This window comes from Macaca nemestrina, chromosome 2 (assembly GCF_043159975.1).
Source record: "Macaca nemestrina isolate mMacNem1 chromosome 2, mMacNem.hap1, whole genome shotgun sequence".
Lineage (NCBI taxonomy): Eukaryota > Metazoa > Chordata > Mammalia > Primates > Cercopithecidae > Macaca > Macaca nemestrina.
In genome coordinates this window covers 61,525,108-61,544,637 of record NC_092126.1, presented here as the reverse complement: position 1 = coordinate 61,544,637, position 19,530 = coordinate 61,525,108, and the positions used below count along the sequence as shown (strand labels likewise).

The 19,530-nt window shown below is 40.2% G+C and overlaps 1 protein-coding gene and 1 long non-coding RNA gene across 10 annotated transcripts in view; one reads left to right on the top strand and one right to left on the bottom strand.

Moving 5' to 3' along the window:
- The window catches only part of LOC105488546 (major facilitator superfamily domain containing 1), a 30,657-nt gene that overhangs the window by 10,674 nt on the left and 453 nt on the right, over positions 1-19,530 (bottom strand). The window contains exons 1-7 of one of the 6 annotated variants that reach the window (XM_011752732.3): positions 14,154-14,416; positions 12,112-12,164; positions 10,983-11,095; positions 9,392-9,434; positions 9,011-9,078; positions 7,213-7,321; positions 2,133-2,235 (exon numbers count right to left, since the gene is read on the bottom strand). In XM_011752732.3, coding sequence (XP_011751034.2) covers positions 2,133-2,235; positions 7,213-7,321; positions 9,011-9,078; positions 9,392-9,434; positions 10,983-11,095; positions 12,112-12,164; positions 14,154-14,316 — 652 coding nt within the window. In that variant the 5' untranslated portion in view covers positions 14,317-14,416. Of the gene's footprint in view, positions 1-2,132; positions 2,236-7,212; positions 7,322-9,010; positions 9,079-9,391; positions 9,435-10,982; positions 11,096-12,111; positions 12,165-13,384; positions 13,665-13,857; positions 13,877-14,153; positions 14,417-19,530 lie in introns of those variants that run through there. The other 5 variants (XM_024794978.2, XM_071091157.1, XM_011752734.3 and 2 more) reach the window with 5 other exon arrangements.
- Positions 15,457-19,530, top strand: part of LOC105488545 (uncharacterized) — a 40,226-nt gene continuing 36,152 nt past the window's right edge. For all 4 annotated transcript variants that reach the window (XR_011619861.1, XR_011619862.1, XR_011619859.1 and 1 more), the window contains exon 1: positions 15,457-15,530. This is a non-coding gene — a long non-coding RNA (uncharacterized lncRNA). The remainder of the gene's footprint in view (positions 15,531-19,530) is intronic.

Below are 19,530 nucleotides of genomic sequence, written 5' to 3'. Positions count from 1 at the left end.
AATTTCCCCAGTTTTAAATAAGAGGATTTGACTTGATGATGGCACAGGTCTTTTCTGGCTCTAAACGTCTTACTCTAAAATTCCCCATTGTGGAGGAAATTAGATGGAATACTAAGAAACATTTAAGAGTAAAAAGGAGGTTTTAAGTAAGGCAAAGGATTTGAGAGGAAGACTTTGAAAGAATCTTTAAATATGCTTGCCTGTTTAGGATTACCACTCCACTGCCTTCTTTTTACCAGGCTGTATGGATCAAGGAATTATAAGGAATAAAACACAGAAAGACAAATACTATTCATATGTGGAATGAATATATATATAAAAAATATTATATTATTCAAAAGAGAATAGGAGAGAGGAGGACAGGGAGAGATTAATCAAGGGGTACAAAGTTACAATTAGGAGGAGTAAATTCTGGTGTTCTATTGCACAGTAGGGTGACTATGGTTAACAGTAAGGGATTATACATTACAAAGTAGCTAGAAGAGAGGGTTTTGAGTGTAGTCACTACAAAAAGTGATAGATGCATGAGGTGATGGATATGCTATATACTCCGATTTGATTGTTATACAATGTATCTGTGTATGGAAACATCAAATTATACCCATAAATATGTATAATTATGTGTCCATTTAAAAATCGGGGAAAAAGGGAATAAAAGATGTGCACATCTTGGGCACAGAACTTTCACCCTATCATCACACAGGTCTCTCTAGAGCCCTGCAAACAGCCAAATGCACACCATGGGGTTCAATGAGACAAACTGCCTGCCCAGAGAAAAAGCAAAAGTGGTAAACCTAGAAAGCCTTGTGTCCTTCCCAGTGACCCACACAGCAACTAGCACCACAGAGCCTTGGCAAAGAGAACTTAGGGACAGTAGTGACCTATACAATCTTGTTGAAACAATTGTAATTTTACAGAAAAGAAAACTGAGACACAGAAGGTTAACTTCCTTGTCCAAGATGACAGAACTAGTTAGAGCTCGCATTAGAGCCCAGGGCTCCTGACTCCCAACTTAGTAGTTTTTCAACCATATCGTATCACATCAGACTTCCAAAAAATCTAAGCTCTCCAGGCACACTGACTGAAAAGGTCAGTATTTGATTAAAGAAAACAATTCCCCCTTATGCTATGGACATTTTTTCGGTTTGGTTGGTTTTTTGTTTGTTTGTTTTTGTTTTTTTTGAGACAGAGTTTCGCTCTTGTTGCCCAGGCTGGAGTGCAATGGCGTGATCTCAGCTCACCTCAACCTCTGCCTCCCAGGTTGAAGCGATTCTCCTGACTCAGCCTCCCGAGTAGCTGGGATTACAGGCATGTACCACCATGCCCGGCTAATTTTTGTATTTTTAGTAGAAACAGGATTTCTCCGTGTTCATCAAGCTGGTCTCGAACTCCCAACCTCAGGTGATTTGCCCACCTTAGCCTCCCAAAGTGCTGGGATTATAGGTGTGAGCCACCGCTGCTATAAACTTTTAATTAACATCTTACCTGAATAAATTCTCAGGTTGTTCTCAAAGAGTTTTTACATACATAATCTCTTCGTATGTATGAGATGCAAATGACAATATTAAAGTAGGCAACAGGCCGGGAGCGGTGGCTCACGCCTGTAATCTCAGCACTTTGAGAGGCCGAGGTGAGCGGATCCCCTGAGGTCAGGAGTTCAAGACCAGCCTGGCCAACATGGTGAAACTCTGTCTCCACTAAAAATACAAAAATTAGCCAGGCATGATGGCGGGAGCCTGTAATCCCAGCTACTCGGGAGGTTGAGGCAGGAGAATTGCTTGACCCTGGGAGGTGGAGGTTGCAGTGAGCTGAGATCGCGCCACTGTACTCCACCCTGAGCAACAGAGCAAGACTGTTTCAAAAATAAAAATAAAAATAAAATAAAGTAGATAACAAGGAATAAGGCCATCTATTTTAAGAAATTTTAAATCCATTTTTAGAAAGTGGAAATTAATATACAAATGGGGTAAATGATAGCCTACTTCTAGTTGTGTCAAAGAGTTCATTAGAACCATGGAGATAACACTACAACCAAAGTAGACACAAATTCCAGTGTTCCTTCCTCCCTGCTACGATACTTCCTATGACAAGCTTTCAGGAGAATGGAGATGTGGGACATGGGATTCACTCACCAATCATAAGTGTGATCCCAAGGGTTGTGTGACCAGCAGAACCTAACAAAGCTTCGATCTTAGAATACAGCCATCCCATGAGGTTCATGTTTACGGTACTTCCCTAAATGAAAAGGGAAAAAAATCAACAGTGTTTTCAATCATATATACCTCTGCTTTATTCAAAAAAAAGGGATTTGAGGTGGCTCAGAAATAGGTATAATAGGATCCAAATTAAACAGGAGGTAATTTCCTTAAAAAATACTACAAGAAAAAATTGACAAACCAAGACAAAGCCACAGATAATTACCACAGGGAAAAAAAAAAGCCAATTTATTAGAAACTGCTAGTATAAAAAAATAACATAGTACATGTAGAACTTCCTACCAGCCAAAGCAAAAGTGAAACATGAGTTATAAAATCCAGCATATCTAAGACAAAAATATGTCAGTAACAGAAAAAGCCCAACTTTTCCTGGCACTGAAATCTGGGGAAAAACATCTTCCTCTGAATGTCCATAAAGAGGACAGTAAAAGTTATAATAGATGATTCTTCATTCATTTATTCATTCACTGAGCAATTACTGAGCCCCTATTACATGCCAGTCACTGTTTCAGGTATTGGGAATATAATAAAGAATAAAGTGGCCAGCCACAGTGGCTCATGCCTGTAATCCCAGCATTTTGGGAGGCCAAGGCGGGTGGATCACAAGGTCAGGAGTTGAGACTAGCCTGGCCAACATGGTGAAACCCTGTCTCTACTAAAAATACAAAAATTAGCCGGGCATGGTGGCACACGCCTATAATCCCAACTACTCGGGAGGCTGAGGCAGGAGAATTGCTTGAACCCGGGTGGCAGAGGTTGCAGTGAGCCAGTATCACGCCATTGCACTCTAGCCCGGGCAACAGAGCAAGACCCCGTCTGAAAAAAAAAAAGAAGAAGAAGAAGAAGAAAGCATAAAAATATTGACAAGTACTTCTAAAAAATAAGAAAAAAAAAAGCTGGAAAGGAGAATATAAAATTGGGAGTGGAGGCCTCCCAACTGAAAGTGACTTTGGAGTGTAAACTTGCAGGAAACGAACTGTGGGGATATCTGAGGGAGGAGCACTCCAGGAAGAAGGAAGAGCCACTGCACAGGCCCCAAGAGGAGCTTGCCTGGGAGTTCAAGGAATGGCAAGGAGAGCAGAGGCTGGAACAGTGCAAATGGAGAAGGGAGAGGATGAGATGAGTTCTCAGTGAGGAAATAGTGGGAAGGGGAGTTACAGGAGGACTTTCAGTTTTTATTCTGTGTGAGATGGGAAGCCACTCGGGTTTGAGTAGAGAAGTGGCATGATACTGTGATAGACTCATACTGGCAGACTCACCCTACATTCAGAACAGACCACAAGGCAAAAGCAAAGGCACCAGTTAGGGAGCTATAGCAATAATCCGGAACAGAGATGATTGGGCCTCGCACTAGGTGGTCAGCAGTGGGCACAGTGGGAAGTGGTCAGAGCATAGATATATTTGTATATAAATTACCCTGAGTTTCTAGAAGGGAATCTCAGGGGCTTCTTAGAGGCACTTTAGGGATTATGAGAGTGGTAGGGAGATCTTGAGGTGAAATGAGCCAGATCTCAGGTAGCCACCTCAGTTTCAGCCAATGCTGCTCAACTTTTATCTGATTTATGTATTTAGGATCCATGTAAGATGATTTTATGATCAAAACGGCCAAGAGCTATTCCATTATAGGGCTGCTGGGGGTGACATAGGTTCCGTCTTTTTTGTGCTTCTCTTGTTCCCTATGTAGCCTCCAGAATGACCACAGAGGTCCTGACTTTACCTCTCCATGATTTTTCTATTGCCTGAGCTTTTGAGTTTGATTGCATTTAGACACCTGAACTATTAGTATATACCATATACCTTCAATGGACTTCTCATTTTTCCTAGTATTCATGTCTTAGCTCGGGATTGGAGATCCAGCACCCTTCTAATTTTCCTTCACTATTGTTACTTGAAAACTCATTATTTCAAGAAACATTTATTGGGCACTTGATAAGCCAGGTCATGTTATTTTATTTAATAGATATTTTAAATAGTTAATAGAGATTTTAAATAGTAATTTAATAGATATTTTGGAATGAAAGGATTATTAACGCAACATCCTGTCTTTGAGGAATTTACATATACATACATATATATATATGTTTTTTTGTTTGTTTGTTTGTTTTCGGTGAGACGGAGTCTCGCTCTGTCGCCCAGGCTGGCGTGCAGCAGCGTGATCTCGGCTCACTGCAAGCTCTGCCTCCCGGGTTCATGCCATTCTCCTGCCTCAGCCTCCCGGTAGCTGGGACTACAGGCGCCAGGCACCCGCCACCATGCCAGCTAATTTTTTTTGTATTTTTAGTAGAGACGGGGTTTCAGTGTTAGCCAGGATGGTCTCGATCTCCTGACCTCGTGATCCACCCGCCTCAGCCTCCCAAAGTTTTGGGATTACAGGTGTGAGCCACCACACCCAGCCATGAATTTACATTTTTGATGATATTAAAGAAAGCTTCCAGTAGGTCTCTGTTTACCTTTTTGTTCATTTGAGTAACACCATTAGCTAGTATTTTATAAGAAACAGCCAAGTGAAATTTGCTACTGTATTTGCTATGAGAATATTGTTGAAGGCATGTACATTTCACAGTCTTCAATAGTGTCTGGCCTATCAATAGTATTTCAAGCAGTTGACATCCTCTCCACCTTGATTTCTTTTCTTGGGTTTTGGGATACCACAGCCTGTAGTTTCCCCCTTGCCTTTCCGCCCATCCCAGTGGAGTGCTTTTGTTGGCTCCATCTCGATCTTCTCAACCTGCAAATGTGGGAAGTGCCCCAGGGCTTGGTAACTGACATCATCTCTTTTCTTTCAACATCCACACTCTTGGTGATTTTACTTACCAAGTTTTGCAATTTTAAGTAGCATTTTCCTTGCTCCTGAACTTATATCACTTGTCCAGATTTTTCCCCTGAGTTCTACACCCATATATGCAACTGTCTACTCAACATTTCCACTTGGACGAATGGTAGGCACGTCTAACGTAACATGACCAAAACCCAGTTGCCTTTAACTGAAGATGTGAAAACTACAGCAGGAGCTGGTTTGGGGGATGGTGCGCAGAGTATCAAGCACTAGGTTACAGTGCTTACAGTTGCTTAGGCAAAACTGTGCAGTCATCCTGACTGCCTCCGCCGTTTTCCCCCACACTCTACATATTTTCCATTAGCAATCCTATCAGCTCTCTCATCAAAAGAATATACATACGTAGAGAAAGAGAGAAACTTAAAGCTCCTCAGAATGCAGCTTAGTGAATTACAGCTAACCTAAAATGACACAGAAAAGAACCTGATGTTCTAGTAACCAGAATGAAGTCAGTTGAGTCTTGCTCAACTGATTTCACTTCCTTCTTTAAAACATTATTGGACAACTAGATTCACAAACTGCCACAAACATATATTGACTTGCACAAGACTCGTAGTGAAGCTTTAGGAATATCCTTATAGGTAAAATTTAGAAAACTTGGAAAACCACAAGATTTACCAAAGAACTACAAATTCAAATATTTCGCTGTTTCCTATCAAAGTGATAAAGTAATTTTTTAAAAGTAATTAATAGCCTGTACTATCAATGCTACAATAAAAGGGATCCTCTCATATCTCACAGATGGGGATGTAAACGTCTCTGAAATAATAATGTGGAAGTATCTCTCAATAGTCCTCAGATGACCTAACAAATACTCTGACTTAATAATTCCATTCCTAGCCACTTAGCCTAAGGAGACTAAAAGAGATGCATAGAACTTTCACAGCGAGAGTATTAGACTATAGCACTATTTATAATAGTGAAAAATCAGAAAGAACCTACATGTATAAAAATATAGAAATACTCACATATTATATTCAAGTATTTTTATATTGAATTTCTTATTCCCTGAGACTATGTTGTATTTTCATGACACTTATTAAAAGTCGAAGAGTCTGCTCGCCTTGGCAGCACATATACTAAAAGTCAAAGCTTGAAAACTTGATGTTTAGTGGCAAAAAAAAAATTTTTTTTAACACTCTATTCATGGGAATGAGGGAAAAAAACCTAATGGGATTTGGGACTGCCAACACACCTTATAGTCTGCATTAATAAAAACATAATGTTGTCTTTACAAAAATTACAAAAATTAGCTGGGCGGGGTGGTGCACATCTGCAGTCCCCACTACTCTGTAGGCTGAGGTGGGAAAATCACTTAAGCCTGGGAGGTCGAGGCTGCAATGAGCCGAGATAGCACCACTGCACTCTAGCTTGGGCAACAAAGTGAGACCCTGTCTCAATCAAACAAACAAACAAACAAAAGCCATAATGTTTTTCCCCCTACATAGCCTCTAAGACCAAACCTGAAACACCATGATTATCTCTAGGTTCCAAATACAAACAGGAGTACTGGCTAACTGAGATAAGTTCAGAGAGGCATGAGCACCACAGTAAGGGAGCTGAGATCCACGTCATATGGCTCAGACAACCACAAGAAATGAGCACATATAACCAAGAACTTAAGAGCTGTCTACAAAGGAGCAAAGCGTTGATGCACAGCAGAGGAGGTAAACTTTACCTACAGACAGCAAAAGTCAGAGCCATCAGTAAAAGCTACTCGTAAAGGGAGGTTTCATCGCTATGTGAGGTTATGCTTCATAAAGTTCATTGAAGTAGGTGGGCTGCTTCATCACAGAGCAAGCTTGCAATCCCTCGAAATATTGCAAACAGAACCTGGACAGCCATATGTGGAGAGGTTCTAGCAGGGATGCCAAAAATGGGTAAGAAATTAGACAACAAAACTTACAGGATCCCTCCCTATGCTCAGATTCTTTGAACTAATGAATGTACATAGCCATTTTAGACTGTTTGCTAGATGAAATAAGGTTAGGAATGCTTTACTCAAGGTAAATGCCATGCTGTGTTCTAGAGAAATCCATAAAAGTTAATATCTAATTTACCATACACAAATCCATTTCATCCTGTGATTTTTAAGAGATAACTATAAGATTTAATCTTTTGCTTCCCATTTGGCTTCATCAGGCTTTTCATTATACTTACAATTCTAGCCATGCTAAGTTGAAGTCCAAACACCAGGTTTAATTCTTTGCCTTTAAACCAGCTCACAGCATATGTGTTCTGGGCAACTGCTAAGGACTCTCCACCAATCCTAAAAATAGAAAAAAAAAAAAAACAGAAGTCACAACTTTAAAGAAATACTACAGTTAGCATGGCACTTCTCCTATCAAGAGACAGGGTCTCTGTCCCCTCCCCTTGAATCCAAGTGGGCTTGTGACTATTTCAACCAATAGAATATGGTGGAAATGAGGCAGTGTGATCCCAAGGCTCAGTTATAAAAGGTGACATCATCCTTTCACTCCGACCCTCGCACTTGGAGCCCTGAGCCACTACCCCCATGCTGTGAGACAGCAACCCACAAAGAGAGGCCACATGTAAGTGCCCCAGTCAGCAGTCCCAGTGTTTGAGGCATCCCAGTCCAGGTGCCAAACATGTGAGTCAATAAGCTTTCAGATGATCTCAGCTCCCACCCTCCCATGAATCTTTCCAGCTGAGGCCCCAGACACTGGAGGCAAAGACAAGCTGTCCTTGCTACACTTTGTCTGAATTCCTGCCCACAAAGTCCGTGAGCATAATGAAATGGTAGTTTTATACTGCTAAGTGTTGGAGTCACATGATATACTGCAATAACAACCATGACAGGCAATAAAAGGAGTCATCTTGGTTACGACATTACCATCGATATTATATAAAATGCAGATGTGGGAAAAGTGGTCCGTGCTTTGTGAAAACATAAAAACTCACACTTTTCAGAATATGCAAAGCTCTCCATCAATCAATCCCCCCATTCACTTTCCATATTCAACACTCTCCTACTTCCTGGGTTTTAATTTTCCTTCAGTAAGTTTCAATATTTACGATTCTCCTCCAAGCACCTTCAGTTAGGAGCTTCCTTCCTCCATATCCTTACACCAAGGCCACCTCAGTATTAAGGACTAAGAAAGAGTCTTAAGACAACTAAGAAATAGTCTTATTTCTTGTGACTCTGTCCTAGCCCAAAAATATTTTCCCTCTCTTCTGCTAATCCAAATCCTGTACTTCTATCAAGGCCTACTTCATCTGTAAGGCCATTTCTGACCACGTTTCTGTTTCCGAATCCCTGTCATACCTTTACATACATTCTGCTTCCTTCTCTCTCACTTATGGTACTTCTTGTGGTATGTCATCTATGTCTACGTGCTCCTGATACCTGTGCAAAGCTTGAATAAGTTATGCTTTTAAGACTGAGTCAGTTCTGTCATCTGGGTCCCTCAGGGCAGCAAGCCCAAGGCTGGTCTCAGAATAGGCTTACTGAACAGACAATGCAATTCAGGTAGAACAACTGGTCTATAAGAATTCACACAAAAGAGTCAGCTTACACATATTGTGATCATTCAAGCAAAGCTCTTGGACAGGGTTGAAAGGACCCTCACATCACTCGCTAAAAAAGAGTGAAATGTCCATTAGTCACCAACCTAGAAATCGATGGTCTATACTTTTCTAAATGTGTTTCAAATCATCGTCTTTAATACAACAGAACAGGCAAAATGTCTGGGAAAAATGTCATTTCTAGAGAACTATTTAATACTCAAACCCCACACAGAGTTGATTAGGACCACTCAAAATTATTGCATATTTTAAAGGAAAACTAAGACAACTAAGAAATATTCTTATGCATATAAAGCTAGGTTTCAAGGATTTGAAGTAATTCCCCAGAAGAGACAATGTTTTTTAAAGATCTTTCATAGATGAACACTAAAACAGTAATACATTAGGATAAATTAAATTATGCATAACTTACCCAAATACAAATCTTCCAAATTCCATCAGCCAAAACACATTAAATATTCCACCCAGAGCAAAAACAACCTATAATGTAGAAGTTCATGTCAAATCAATGAAAAAGTAAATTCAAGGTATTAAAAAGAAGCAAAAGGAATGTGATAAATCTCAACTTCTACAATGGTTTTAATATTCCTCCTTAATAAATCTGTGAAGTTCAAATATTAATGTTCATTTATTTCAAGGCTTAAAATAGACTAAGGATTATATCACATGGGCATTTATGGGTTCTGCTTAATTAAGCTAGATATTAATTAAACACATCTTTGCCAACTGAATTAATTAGATAAGAATTTATAAGTCACTGTCAATCATCAATGAATGTTTTGACCTTCCTTACCTGTCCAATGCAAACAAAGCAGCTAAAAATGATTGTGCCCCATCTGTTTGGGAAAGAAAGAATGAGAATGAGAAAGAGAAAGAGAAAAAAAATCTTAATTTCTGTTTACATTAGTATTCGTAATCACAAAGTCCTTTAGTAGTAATTCATTTTGGTTCTCTTTGCCCCCTCTGCATTTCCTCCAAAGAAAGAAAAATAAAGGGCTCATCTCCCTCTGAAGCCAGCAACTCTCAGGCTAAATGCGAATCTACAGAAGTCTGGACTTCTAAGGGGATTTCAGAGGCTTCAGCAATGGCATATATTAGTTTAAATCATTATCATCGCTTAAATAAAGCTAATCAACTAATCTTCAAGAAGTTCCCAGGGTCAAAACTATTTAAAAATGTAAATTCTTTAGAAAATTTCCATTAAGAGTTTAGGATTGATTCCAAGGAATTTTACAGTAAGTAATTTTAAGTGGTTATAATTCTTGATAACTAAAACCGATATTTAAAAGGACAAATATCAACCATGTTATACAAATCTAACATCCCACAATCTGGACATCTGATTAATGTTGCCCTAGAATAATAAAAGGCCAGTATTAGAAGAGTCCTTAAAGGCCATCAGGGTAAACCATACCTCTTAAACTTAACTCTCTCTCAAGATGCTTGTGAAATGGCCATGCCGTGTTCTACTGAATGTTCTCTAGCACTGGAAAACTCACTATGGTCCCAAGACAATTTTTGTCATCTCCTGCCAATCTGACCAAGCAAACTCCTCATATTAAAAGGAATCTGTTCCCCAGAAGCTTCAAGCTAATTCTCTTGAGACCAAACAAAATAAATTTAATTCTTCCTTCATATTCTAACTCTTCAAAAATTTGAAAGGTTAGTCCCCAGGTGTAAACTCTTAAAGTTTCTTTAATTTTTATCCACTAGACATGGTTTGAAGACCTTTCATCATCTTGGTCTCTGCCTTCTGAAAATATTCCCAGTCTATATTCCTCTTCAGTTTCACTAACAACATACACACAATAATAAGGACGAACAGTGGCAAAGCTTACAGTGTTATTCCTTCCTCAGCATCTAATAGAAGTGGTCACAGAATGTTTTATACCCCAAGGAAAGCAGAAATAGAAAATCTCACTGGGGCTGGAAGAAGCACACACTATCTATGTGCCAGATACTGTACATCCATCTCTCACTTAATCCTCATAACCACCTTGCAAGGCAGGAATCATCTATATTTTAGCAATGAGAGAGCCGAAGCTCAGGAAGCTGCAAACAGCTCGGAACAGCCAGGAAGATGACCAAGTGGCAATGATGGGATTCAGAACCTGGTTTATCTGATTCCCCAGGGTGAGTATAATTTTCCTATAGATAACTGATGGTTACCTTATACCATCAGCATTTTCTAGTCCTGACCTTAACTGAAATACCAAGTTTCAAAAACCAATTCCAGAGATACAAAAATTGTTTTTTAAAAACTCATGCAAATTATCATAGTTAATACAGAACTTTATTCAGTTCTTTCTAGAAATACCTTAATCTAGCTCTGTATTTTTCTAACAGTCAGGTAAGATTTACCCATAGTTTCTTTACCAGCTTACCGTATTCCAAATACTCGGTCTATCAAAAAGCCACCAAAGAAACACAAAACTACATTGGGCCAAGAATACCAGGCATACAGCAGCATGAATTTCGTGGTATTCACTTGCATATCCTATATGAAAAGAAAATAAAACCATTTTTTCCCAAATAGTTAAGTTTAGCAACTAACAAATCAAAATATGACAATCTAAAGTGGAAAGCAGTTACATTCTCCTTTCTGTAAAGGGCAAGTTTTTTTTTTAACCATTTGTAAGTCTCACTAACTTCCTTGAGAATCTCATGAAAGCTATGGCCCCTGACCCAGAAAAATAGTCACACCTGGGAACTTCTTGAGTTCACATGCCATTTCAGGGGCTTCCTGGATTCCAGGATCAGACACACTGCTACAGGGGCCACTTCTGTCTATGTCTTCTATATACTACCTGCATTGGGACTTCACCCACATATACAAGGATAATCTCAGCCTATCCCTACCTACCCTACCCTCTCTATCCCCTCAAGCATGCTCCTCCTACTTCCTTTCTCTTTCATTCTAGAATGAAAAGGGCCAACCTATGCATTTTCCCTGTGCAAAGGTTAAAAAGAACCTACAAAGAAAAGAGACTAAATACCTAAAAAACTGTAAATCAAGTATGTTTTTACAATACAAAACTAGACTAAAAATCCTGACATGGACAATCCTCTGCAATCAGTATCCACATTTAAAAAACAAAATAACAACTAAAACCTATTTAAGAAGGCAAAAAGCTATCTTACCAAATCATTTGTCATTCAGTTGACTAAGTGCTGGGAGAGTAAAATGCAAACAAAAACATGCTCGTATTTTTGAAAACACTGTGGAAATACCACATAATTATTTATCTAAGGTCTGAAACAATTTCAAGTCACATATGTGCTATAAATGAATTATTTGTGGTAACTCATTTCAACTGAGTTTCAACAGATATATATCTGAATAAATGGGCTGAATAAAGTTCAACCCCTTGCAACCTGTGGATCTGGTGACTACAGATGTCAAAATAGATTCAGTGGACACTTCAGATTAGGCCACTTGAGGGTTGATAATGCCTCCACCGCTACACTTGCTCTAAAGAAAACAAAAGAAACAAAGGTGAAAAATCAACTTACTCGTTTAACTTGAGTCTGAAGGGCAGCAGGATTATCATAGCAAAAATAGCTGCCTAGAAAAGAGCAAATACTTTGTAAGTAATAATACTTTCCATATAAAGGTTTCAAGTTGCAGTTACTACTGAAATTACAATTTTAAATGGTGATACTATGGGTTGACACTACAGAAATATTTCTGAACCACTTCCTTATCCACCAATATTTTCTAAGTTATATCAAATAACTTCCATAAATTAGTAGTGTTCATACACAGCAAATATTGGGAACCTGAATTAATAAGTCAACAATCAACAATTAAATGTTTTTCTATTTTACTTTCATCATGCTTCACACATACTATTTTATTAACATCTTCATGAAGCATCTATATTTTATTTCCTTATTTACAAACACAAGTACACTAAAAACTTTACAACCTCATCAGTTTCCTAATAATGTTAGCTTAAGGACAAAGGAATGGAGTGTAACCATTCTTACAAAACCAATATTTGAAACAAGTTCTCTAATTCTACAAACTACCCCAAATCAAATAATTTAGTGAATACAGGGCCAGGAATGCAAAAAAAAAAAAAAAATGAAACTGAAAATTCTAAAGGATTAAAGAATGTCTTTGGGGGAACTGGAAAGAGAGAAGTAGGAAGAGATCTGATCATGCACTCAGATTTATTTTAAAGATAAAATAATTGAGATTCCTTGGTAGGCTATAAGATAATGTTGTCTCCATAGCTCCACTAACTCTACAAGTACACGAGGCTATTGGTTCTAATGACAATAAAAAATTGTCATTAGAAAGGTATGAATCTGGCTTCTGAAATCTAGACAGATAACCAGAATTTACCAAAAACTGTCTGCTTGAGTAGGAACAATTTTTTTAAATGTTTTATTGTTGTTCTTTCTTTGTTGTTGTTGTTGTTTCTAAACCCTGCTTTAGTCGCTTTTAAGGATTCAATGTCCTGCTTTAAAGCTAATGGATGGGCATCATCTTCTAAAAACAGGTGAGGGGGGTGAAAAAGAGTTGCAAGAAAACCAAAGCCCAAAGCATCCTTCATGTCTACTTATATGTTCAGCAGTAGCATAGTTATCCACCATAATGTTCTTAAACCTGCTGATTACACGGGCTCCAGCTAGCCTCCTGAAAAACACATTCATACCGAATTAATATTAGAATATTTGCTTAATAAATTAAAAACCGTAACATAGGAAGGAAAATCATTTTCTAATTATCAAGAAACTGTTTTCAGAGACATCATCAGATTTCATAAGTGAAACCAACCACTGTCAAGACTACCACACGTCCAGTCCAATATGATTGCTTCACAGTGGCAGAGTGGAAGATTAAGAGAATAACATCCACTCACTGAAGCTATCAGCAAGACACACTCATACATTTTCTCAAAGAGGGTTAAAAATATATAAAAGACTGCCGACGAAATCATTTATGTTTTTTAAACGCTGGACAACATTGTAAGACTCTGTGTCTAAAAATAATAATAATAAAGCACGGTGTGGTGGCGCCCGCTCTGCAGTCCCAGCTACTCGGGAGGCTGAGGCGGGAGGATTGCTTGAGCCCAGGAGGTGGAGACTGCAGTAAGCCACGTTCACAGCACTGCACTCCGGGCTGGGTGAGAGAGCAAGCCCGTCTCACCTAAAACCAAACAAACAAAAGTCGTTTAGGATCAGTTAAAGCTTTCTGAATTTCCTCTGACCACGTGTGCCAAGAGAGGAACCTTGAAAATCTGGAGTTACCTTCATATCTATGGCCTCAGGGGCGAGTCGCTAGCCCCTGGGGCTTACTGAAGAGCAAAGGAGCGCGACAAAACTTGCCAGGCTCAGCCCCTTGACCTCCACGTTCCGGACGCGGAGTAACTAGCAACATCCACAGGTGTGGCTGGAATCGCATAGGGCAAAATGAGGAGGCCCAGGCGCTTAAGGCAGAAGCTGCGCTGAGGCCCCGTGGCACCAGTGACCACGATGACGATCTACCTCGAAGAGAAAGTCGGGAACTCCTTAAATATCAGCCCCAACCCACCCGGCCGGCTCACCGAAGCCAAGGAAGCACATCAGTAACAGCACCAAAAGCCGGTGCGCCAGGCGACTGGGGTCGCAGAGGGCCGGCAGGGCCCCGGGGGCGGCGGGGGCACCCCTGTCAGCCTCGTCAGGGCCGCCTGCCAAGAGCGCCCGCGCTTCCTCATCTTCCTCCTCCATTGCGCTCGCAGGAGACGGAGAGAGGAAAGCAGTGACAACCCCAAGCCCCAGCAGGAAGCAGCGCCCGCAGAGGACAACCAAGACGGCGGTCACATGACTCCGGGCGTTCACGTGACGCCCCGGCAGGTCACGCAGGGCCACGCCCATGTAGGCGGCAGCGAGCGCTGGGAGCCTGGACCCAGCGAGCGATGAAAAGGCGTGGTGCGGTTCGCTTTCCCTGGGTGATTGTGTTGGTGTGACTGAGGCCCTGGAGGTGCCCACTTCCAGCTTTCCACTAATTACCGCACTGTCTTTTCGCTTCCTGCCCCGCTGACGCGTACACCTATTTCAGACTCAGCGCAACTCCGCGGGGAGAAAGTGCGGGCCTCCCTCTCGGCTCCACACCAGACTCCGGAGTGGTTCGACCTGCGCTGGGGTAGCCAAGACGCGCGCTGCCCTTCTCCCGGCACTGCCCTTCCCAGCGTCTTTGACCACTCTTAATACCCACAAACTTGGTTGGACAACTTCTGATGTGTCCAGCCATGTGTCACGTACTGGGAATACAAAATGGAATGAGGCAAGCTCTCTGACCTCAAAGATTTCAGAGTTCAGTTAGAGAAATCGACAGAATCTAGTACTTTTAAAACTCAACATGATGAATGAATGTGGTGAGAACAGCGGCAGAAAATGGCACTGAATTCCACAGAAATATCTGGAAAGGGCATTTGAAAAGGGGAGAAAAGGTGCACAGTTTAACCAGCTTTCGGGGCAAGGGAGTGAGGGGCGCTGAAGCTCCTTGAAGTTGAAACCCAGGATAGAATGAGTAAGAATGAGCCAGTCAGGGTGCTTGTTTGAGTGGGTTGGTGGCAGGGGGGGCAGTTACGAGGGATAATAAAGACAAAAGCATGAAACAGAACTGGTTGTGTGCGTGTTTGTATTGAACGAGAGAAGGAACTCAAGAGTAGAAACACTAAACCTGTTTCAAGAAGAGCCATGCAAGGATTTCTACCACAGCAGCACGACTGCAAGCTTTGTGTTTAAAAAACATTCAGTCTGCCAGCACAGCACCATCGTCGCTTTCTGGGGGCACTCGGGCTTTACTAACAGAATTTTGAGGGCGTCAAAGCTAGACGCTGAAAACTGAGGATTATTAGGAAGATGCTGCAGTCGTAACGATTAGAATGGTGAGGGCCTGTCGGCAATAAAAAGCAGGAATGGCACAGAAGAAAAAAGCGGTAATTATTAAGCGGTAATTATTTAGGAGGTAAAATGGGAATAACTGTAAATAATAGCCTATGCGATCTGAAAGAGAGGAAGGACTTGAGAGTGCCTCCCAGGTTTCTAGCTTGGGCCCCCTGTAGAGATCAAAATTTAGGGAGAGAAGGAGGTAGGAGAGAGTGTCAAGGATCAGGTGCTGCCTTTGAGATGTCTATACATATCTCCACTTTTACCATCCATTCTCTCTTCAACTCCAGTGGAGGAGCTCCCAGTCTAATAAAACTGTCTTGCCGAGATGAGTAATAACTCCATCTTTCCAAATACATTAGTCACTTCTCTATCATCTTACTCAGCTTCTATCAATTGATGCAGGGGACAGCCCCTCCTTTCTAGCCTCCTTGGCACCATGCTTGCCTTGTGTTCCTCCCACTTTGCTGGCCTATCTCATTTGCTGTCTCATTTGTCAGCTCCTCCTCTTCTATTCAAAATCTAGATGTTCAATGATGCAAGAGCCATTCCTGCACTTTCCTCCACTCATCCATTCCCATAGCTTTAATACCCTCCCTTTGCTGTCCAGTAGGTAACCACGAGTGGCTGTTGATCATTTGTAATGTGGATAGTTGGAAATGAGATATGCAATATGTATAAAATACACACCAGAGTTCAAAGACTTGTATGAAAAACAGAATAACCTCGTAATTTGAATACTGATTACATGTTTAAATAATATTTTGCAGACATTGGGTTAAAAATGTATATATTAAAACTGGCCGGGCGCAGTGGCTCACGCCTGTAATCCCAGTACTTTGGGAGGCCAAGGTGGGTGGATAACCTGAGGTCAAGAGATCGAGACCATCCTGGCCAACATAGTGAAACCCTGTTTCTAGTAAAAATACAAAATTTAGCTGGGCGTGGTGGCACGTGCCTGTAGTCCCAGCTGCTGGGGAGGTTGAGGCAGGAGAATCGCTTGAACCTGGGAGGCAGAGGTTGCAGTGAGCTGAGATCGCACCAGTGCACTCCAGCCTGGCAACAGAGGGAGACTCCATCTCAAAAAAATACATGTATATGTATATATATATGTGTGTGTATATATATACAAAATTTTGCTTTAGTTTATATATATGTATATATGTGAACTAATTCCACCCATTTTTACTTTTTATGTGACTGCTAGAAAATGTAAAATTGCCTATGTGGCTTACATTGTATTTCTGTTTATCAGTGTGGATTTATATGCTGTTGCCTCTAAAATACCTTCATTCCAGACTCCTTTCTTGAGCATAAGACTGCTATTCCAACTGTTTATTTGACATCACGTGGATGATGTGGATGACTAATAAGCATCTCAAACTTAGCACATCTAAAACAGAATCCTTGAATTCTCTCACCCATGCTATACCTGCTCCTCCCTAAGTGTTCCTTAGCAAAGTAAATGGGACATCTCTCTACCATTTGCTGTCCACAAGTCTAGCAGTTATCCTTGATGTCTTACTTCATCGCCCACATTTACTCCCTCAGCATGTCTTGTCAACTTTCCTCCAAAATACACCCTCATTATGCATGTTCTCCATCACTACTCCTCTTACCAGAATAATATCTCCCAGACAATCACAACAGACTCTTTAAACTTTTTTGTTTTGCTTATATTTGATGAGAGATACATCTGGTGTATATCATTCAAACAGTACCAAAGAGAATAAAGTTCAAAGCAAGTCTTTCCTGCCTCCCTATACCCAGTACTCTTGGAAAGTAATCATCATTACCAGATTATTTTGCGTCCTTCCAGAGTTACTACACACAGTTGTTTTTCTTCCTTTCAGCCCAGCAGTATAGCCTAGAAATTGTTCTTATTCTTGAGGACAATCTTGGAAACAGCCTGTTTGCCACATCATCCTAATCAATCTTGTTACCAGATTTTTGGTCTTTGCAAATATGATTAGTGAAAAATTGCTATCATAGTGTAGTCTCAATTTATATTTCTATTATACTGAGGAATACTGAACCTCTTTTATGTCATTAACAGCCACTTATACTTGTTCTAGGAATTCTCTTCATATCCTTTGCTTATTTTTCCAGATGAATTATTGAGGTTTTTTCTTGTTGATTAAATAGGCTCTTTGTTGCTGATAGGAGCTGTATATATTTATTTTCACTCAGTTTATGGTAATGTTTCCATATAGTTTCTAATGCCAAACTCTCTCTTTTTTTATTTTATAACTCCAGAGGTTTGCTCCTTACCCAAGATTTTCAACAGCCTCAATTGGTCTCTCTACTTATGTTGTTGCATTTCTATGATATGTTGCCCACACAACAATCCAAATGATCTTTGTAGTTAGTTTGGAGCTTTGGTTTGTCAAGGAATTATGAGTCAGTCATCAATATCTGAACTAAAAGAAACAAAACTGGGCCGGGCACAGTGGTTCACGCCTGGAAACCCAACACTTTGGGAGGCTGAGGTGGGGACATTGCTTATACTCAGGAATTGGAGACCAGCCTGGGCAACATGGTGAAACCTCATCTCTCCAAAAATACAAAAATTAGCCTGGTGTGGTGACATGTGCCTGTAGTCCCAACTGGGGTGGGAGGATCACTTGAGCCCAGGAAATAGAAGCTGCAGTGAGCTGTGATTGCACCACTGCACTCCAGCCTGTGTGACATAGCAAGACCCTGCCTCAAAAAAAAAAAAAAAAAAGAAAAGAAAAGAAAAGCAACAAAACTGGATTTTACTGTATACTCTAATAAGGAAAAGCTATGCTGAGTAGGCACAATCTCCCCAAGCAGAGCAGGCTGCTGATGCTCTATGGAGCTTTGGAGAATATAGAGTTCAGGAACAGGTGAATTTCAGAGGCAAAAGGGTTTGCCATCATCTGTAGAAGAGTAGATATTCTGGTAAGACTGTTATTAATTCTCCACTGAATTTATTGGAGTGAATCTGTCATTGACTGACTTTGAGAAAGGAGGGGTTTTTCAAAACAAGTTTATTGAGGCAGTTGATTAATTGAATGGGTTTAAAACTCGTTCTAGGAGTGTGGAAACTTGCTTTAATCCTCAGGGCTTTAAAAAATTATTATAGAAATGTGAAACCTACGGGGAAAAAAAAGGTAAAAAGGTAATGTACCCACCAAACTGAGCACCCAGAGGAGGACGCAGGAAAGAGCTTTTTAGACGGTGTCAACTCCCCTGTGCATGCCTGAGAACTTCTTGGTGGCTTGCCCTTCCCAGGAGTTCAGGCTACCTGGTTACCTTGCAACCCAGCTGCATCTGATGGTTTCCGTTAAGGTTGTGACCTTGTAGTTCTGAGTTTTTTTCCTTATTGAGAAAGGAAGGATGCTCATTGCAGCTTTTCATATCCTAAACACAAAAGAAGTCTTTCCTCTCAATTTTAACAGTACATTAATGGGATATTACCTTTTTTCTTCCAGTTTATCAGTTGTCTTTTGTCTTCATGAAGTTTTTCGCTTGTTTTGTCATGAAAAGGGTTCTTTTTTTAGAATATAGTCAAATTTATCAATTTTTTCTTTTATTGCATCTAGATTTTGAAACATAATGAGAAATCCTTTGCTTGTACCCAGGTTAAAGAAGAATTCACCCATTTTTTTTCTAGTACTTGTATGGTTTCATTATTTAGATTTAGATTCCTGACCCATTTGGAGTTTATTCTTTTGCCTAGTATGCGGTATGGGTCAAACTTTTTATCTTTTTCTAAATGGCTAACCAATTGTTAAGTCCATCTTTGTCCAAGTGATTTGAGATGCCACCTTTATTGTATACTAAATTCCCATATGTATTTGGGTTTACTTCTGGACTTTCTTTTTGGTTGTACTGCTCGGTGTTTCTTGTCATGCACTAGGACCACAGTTTTTATTTTAGAGGCTTTAGAGTATGTTTTAGTGACTGGTAGAGGTAGTCCCCTTTCATAGCTTTTATTTTTGTTTTCCTGGATATTCTTCCATATTTTTCCATCTGAAATTAGTATCAGCTTGCCTAGCTCCATAAGAAAATTTAGTATTTTTTAAA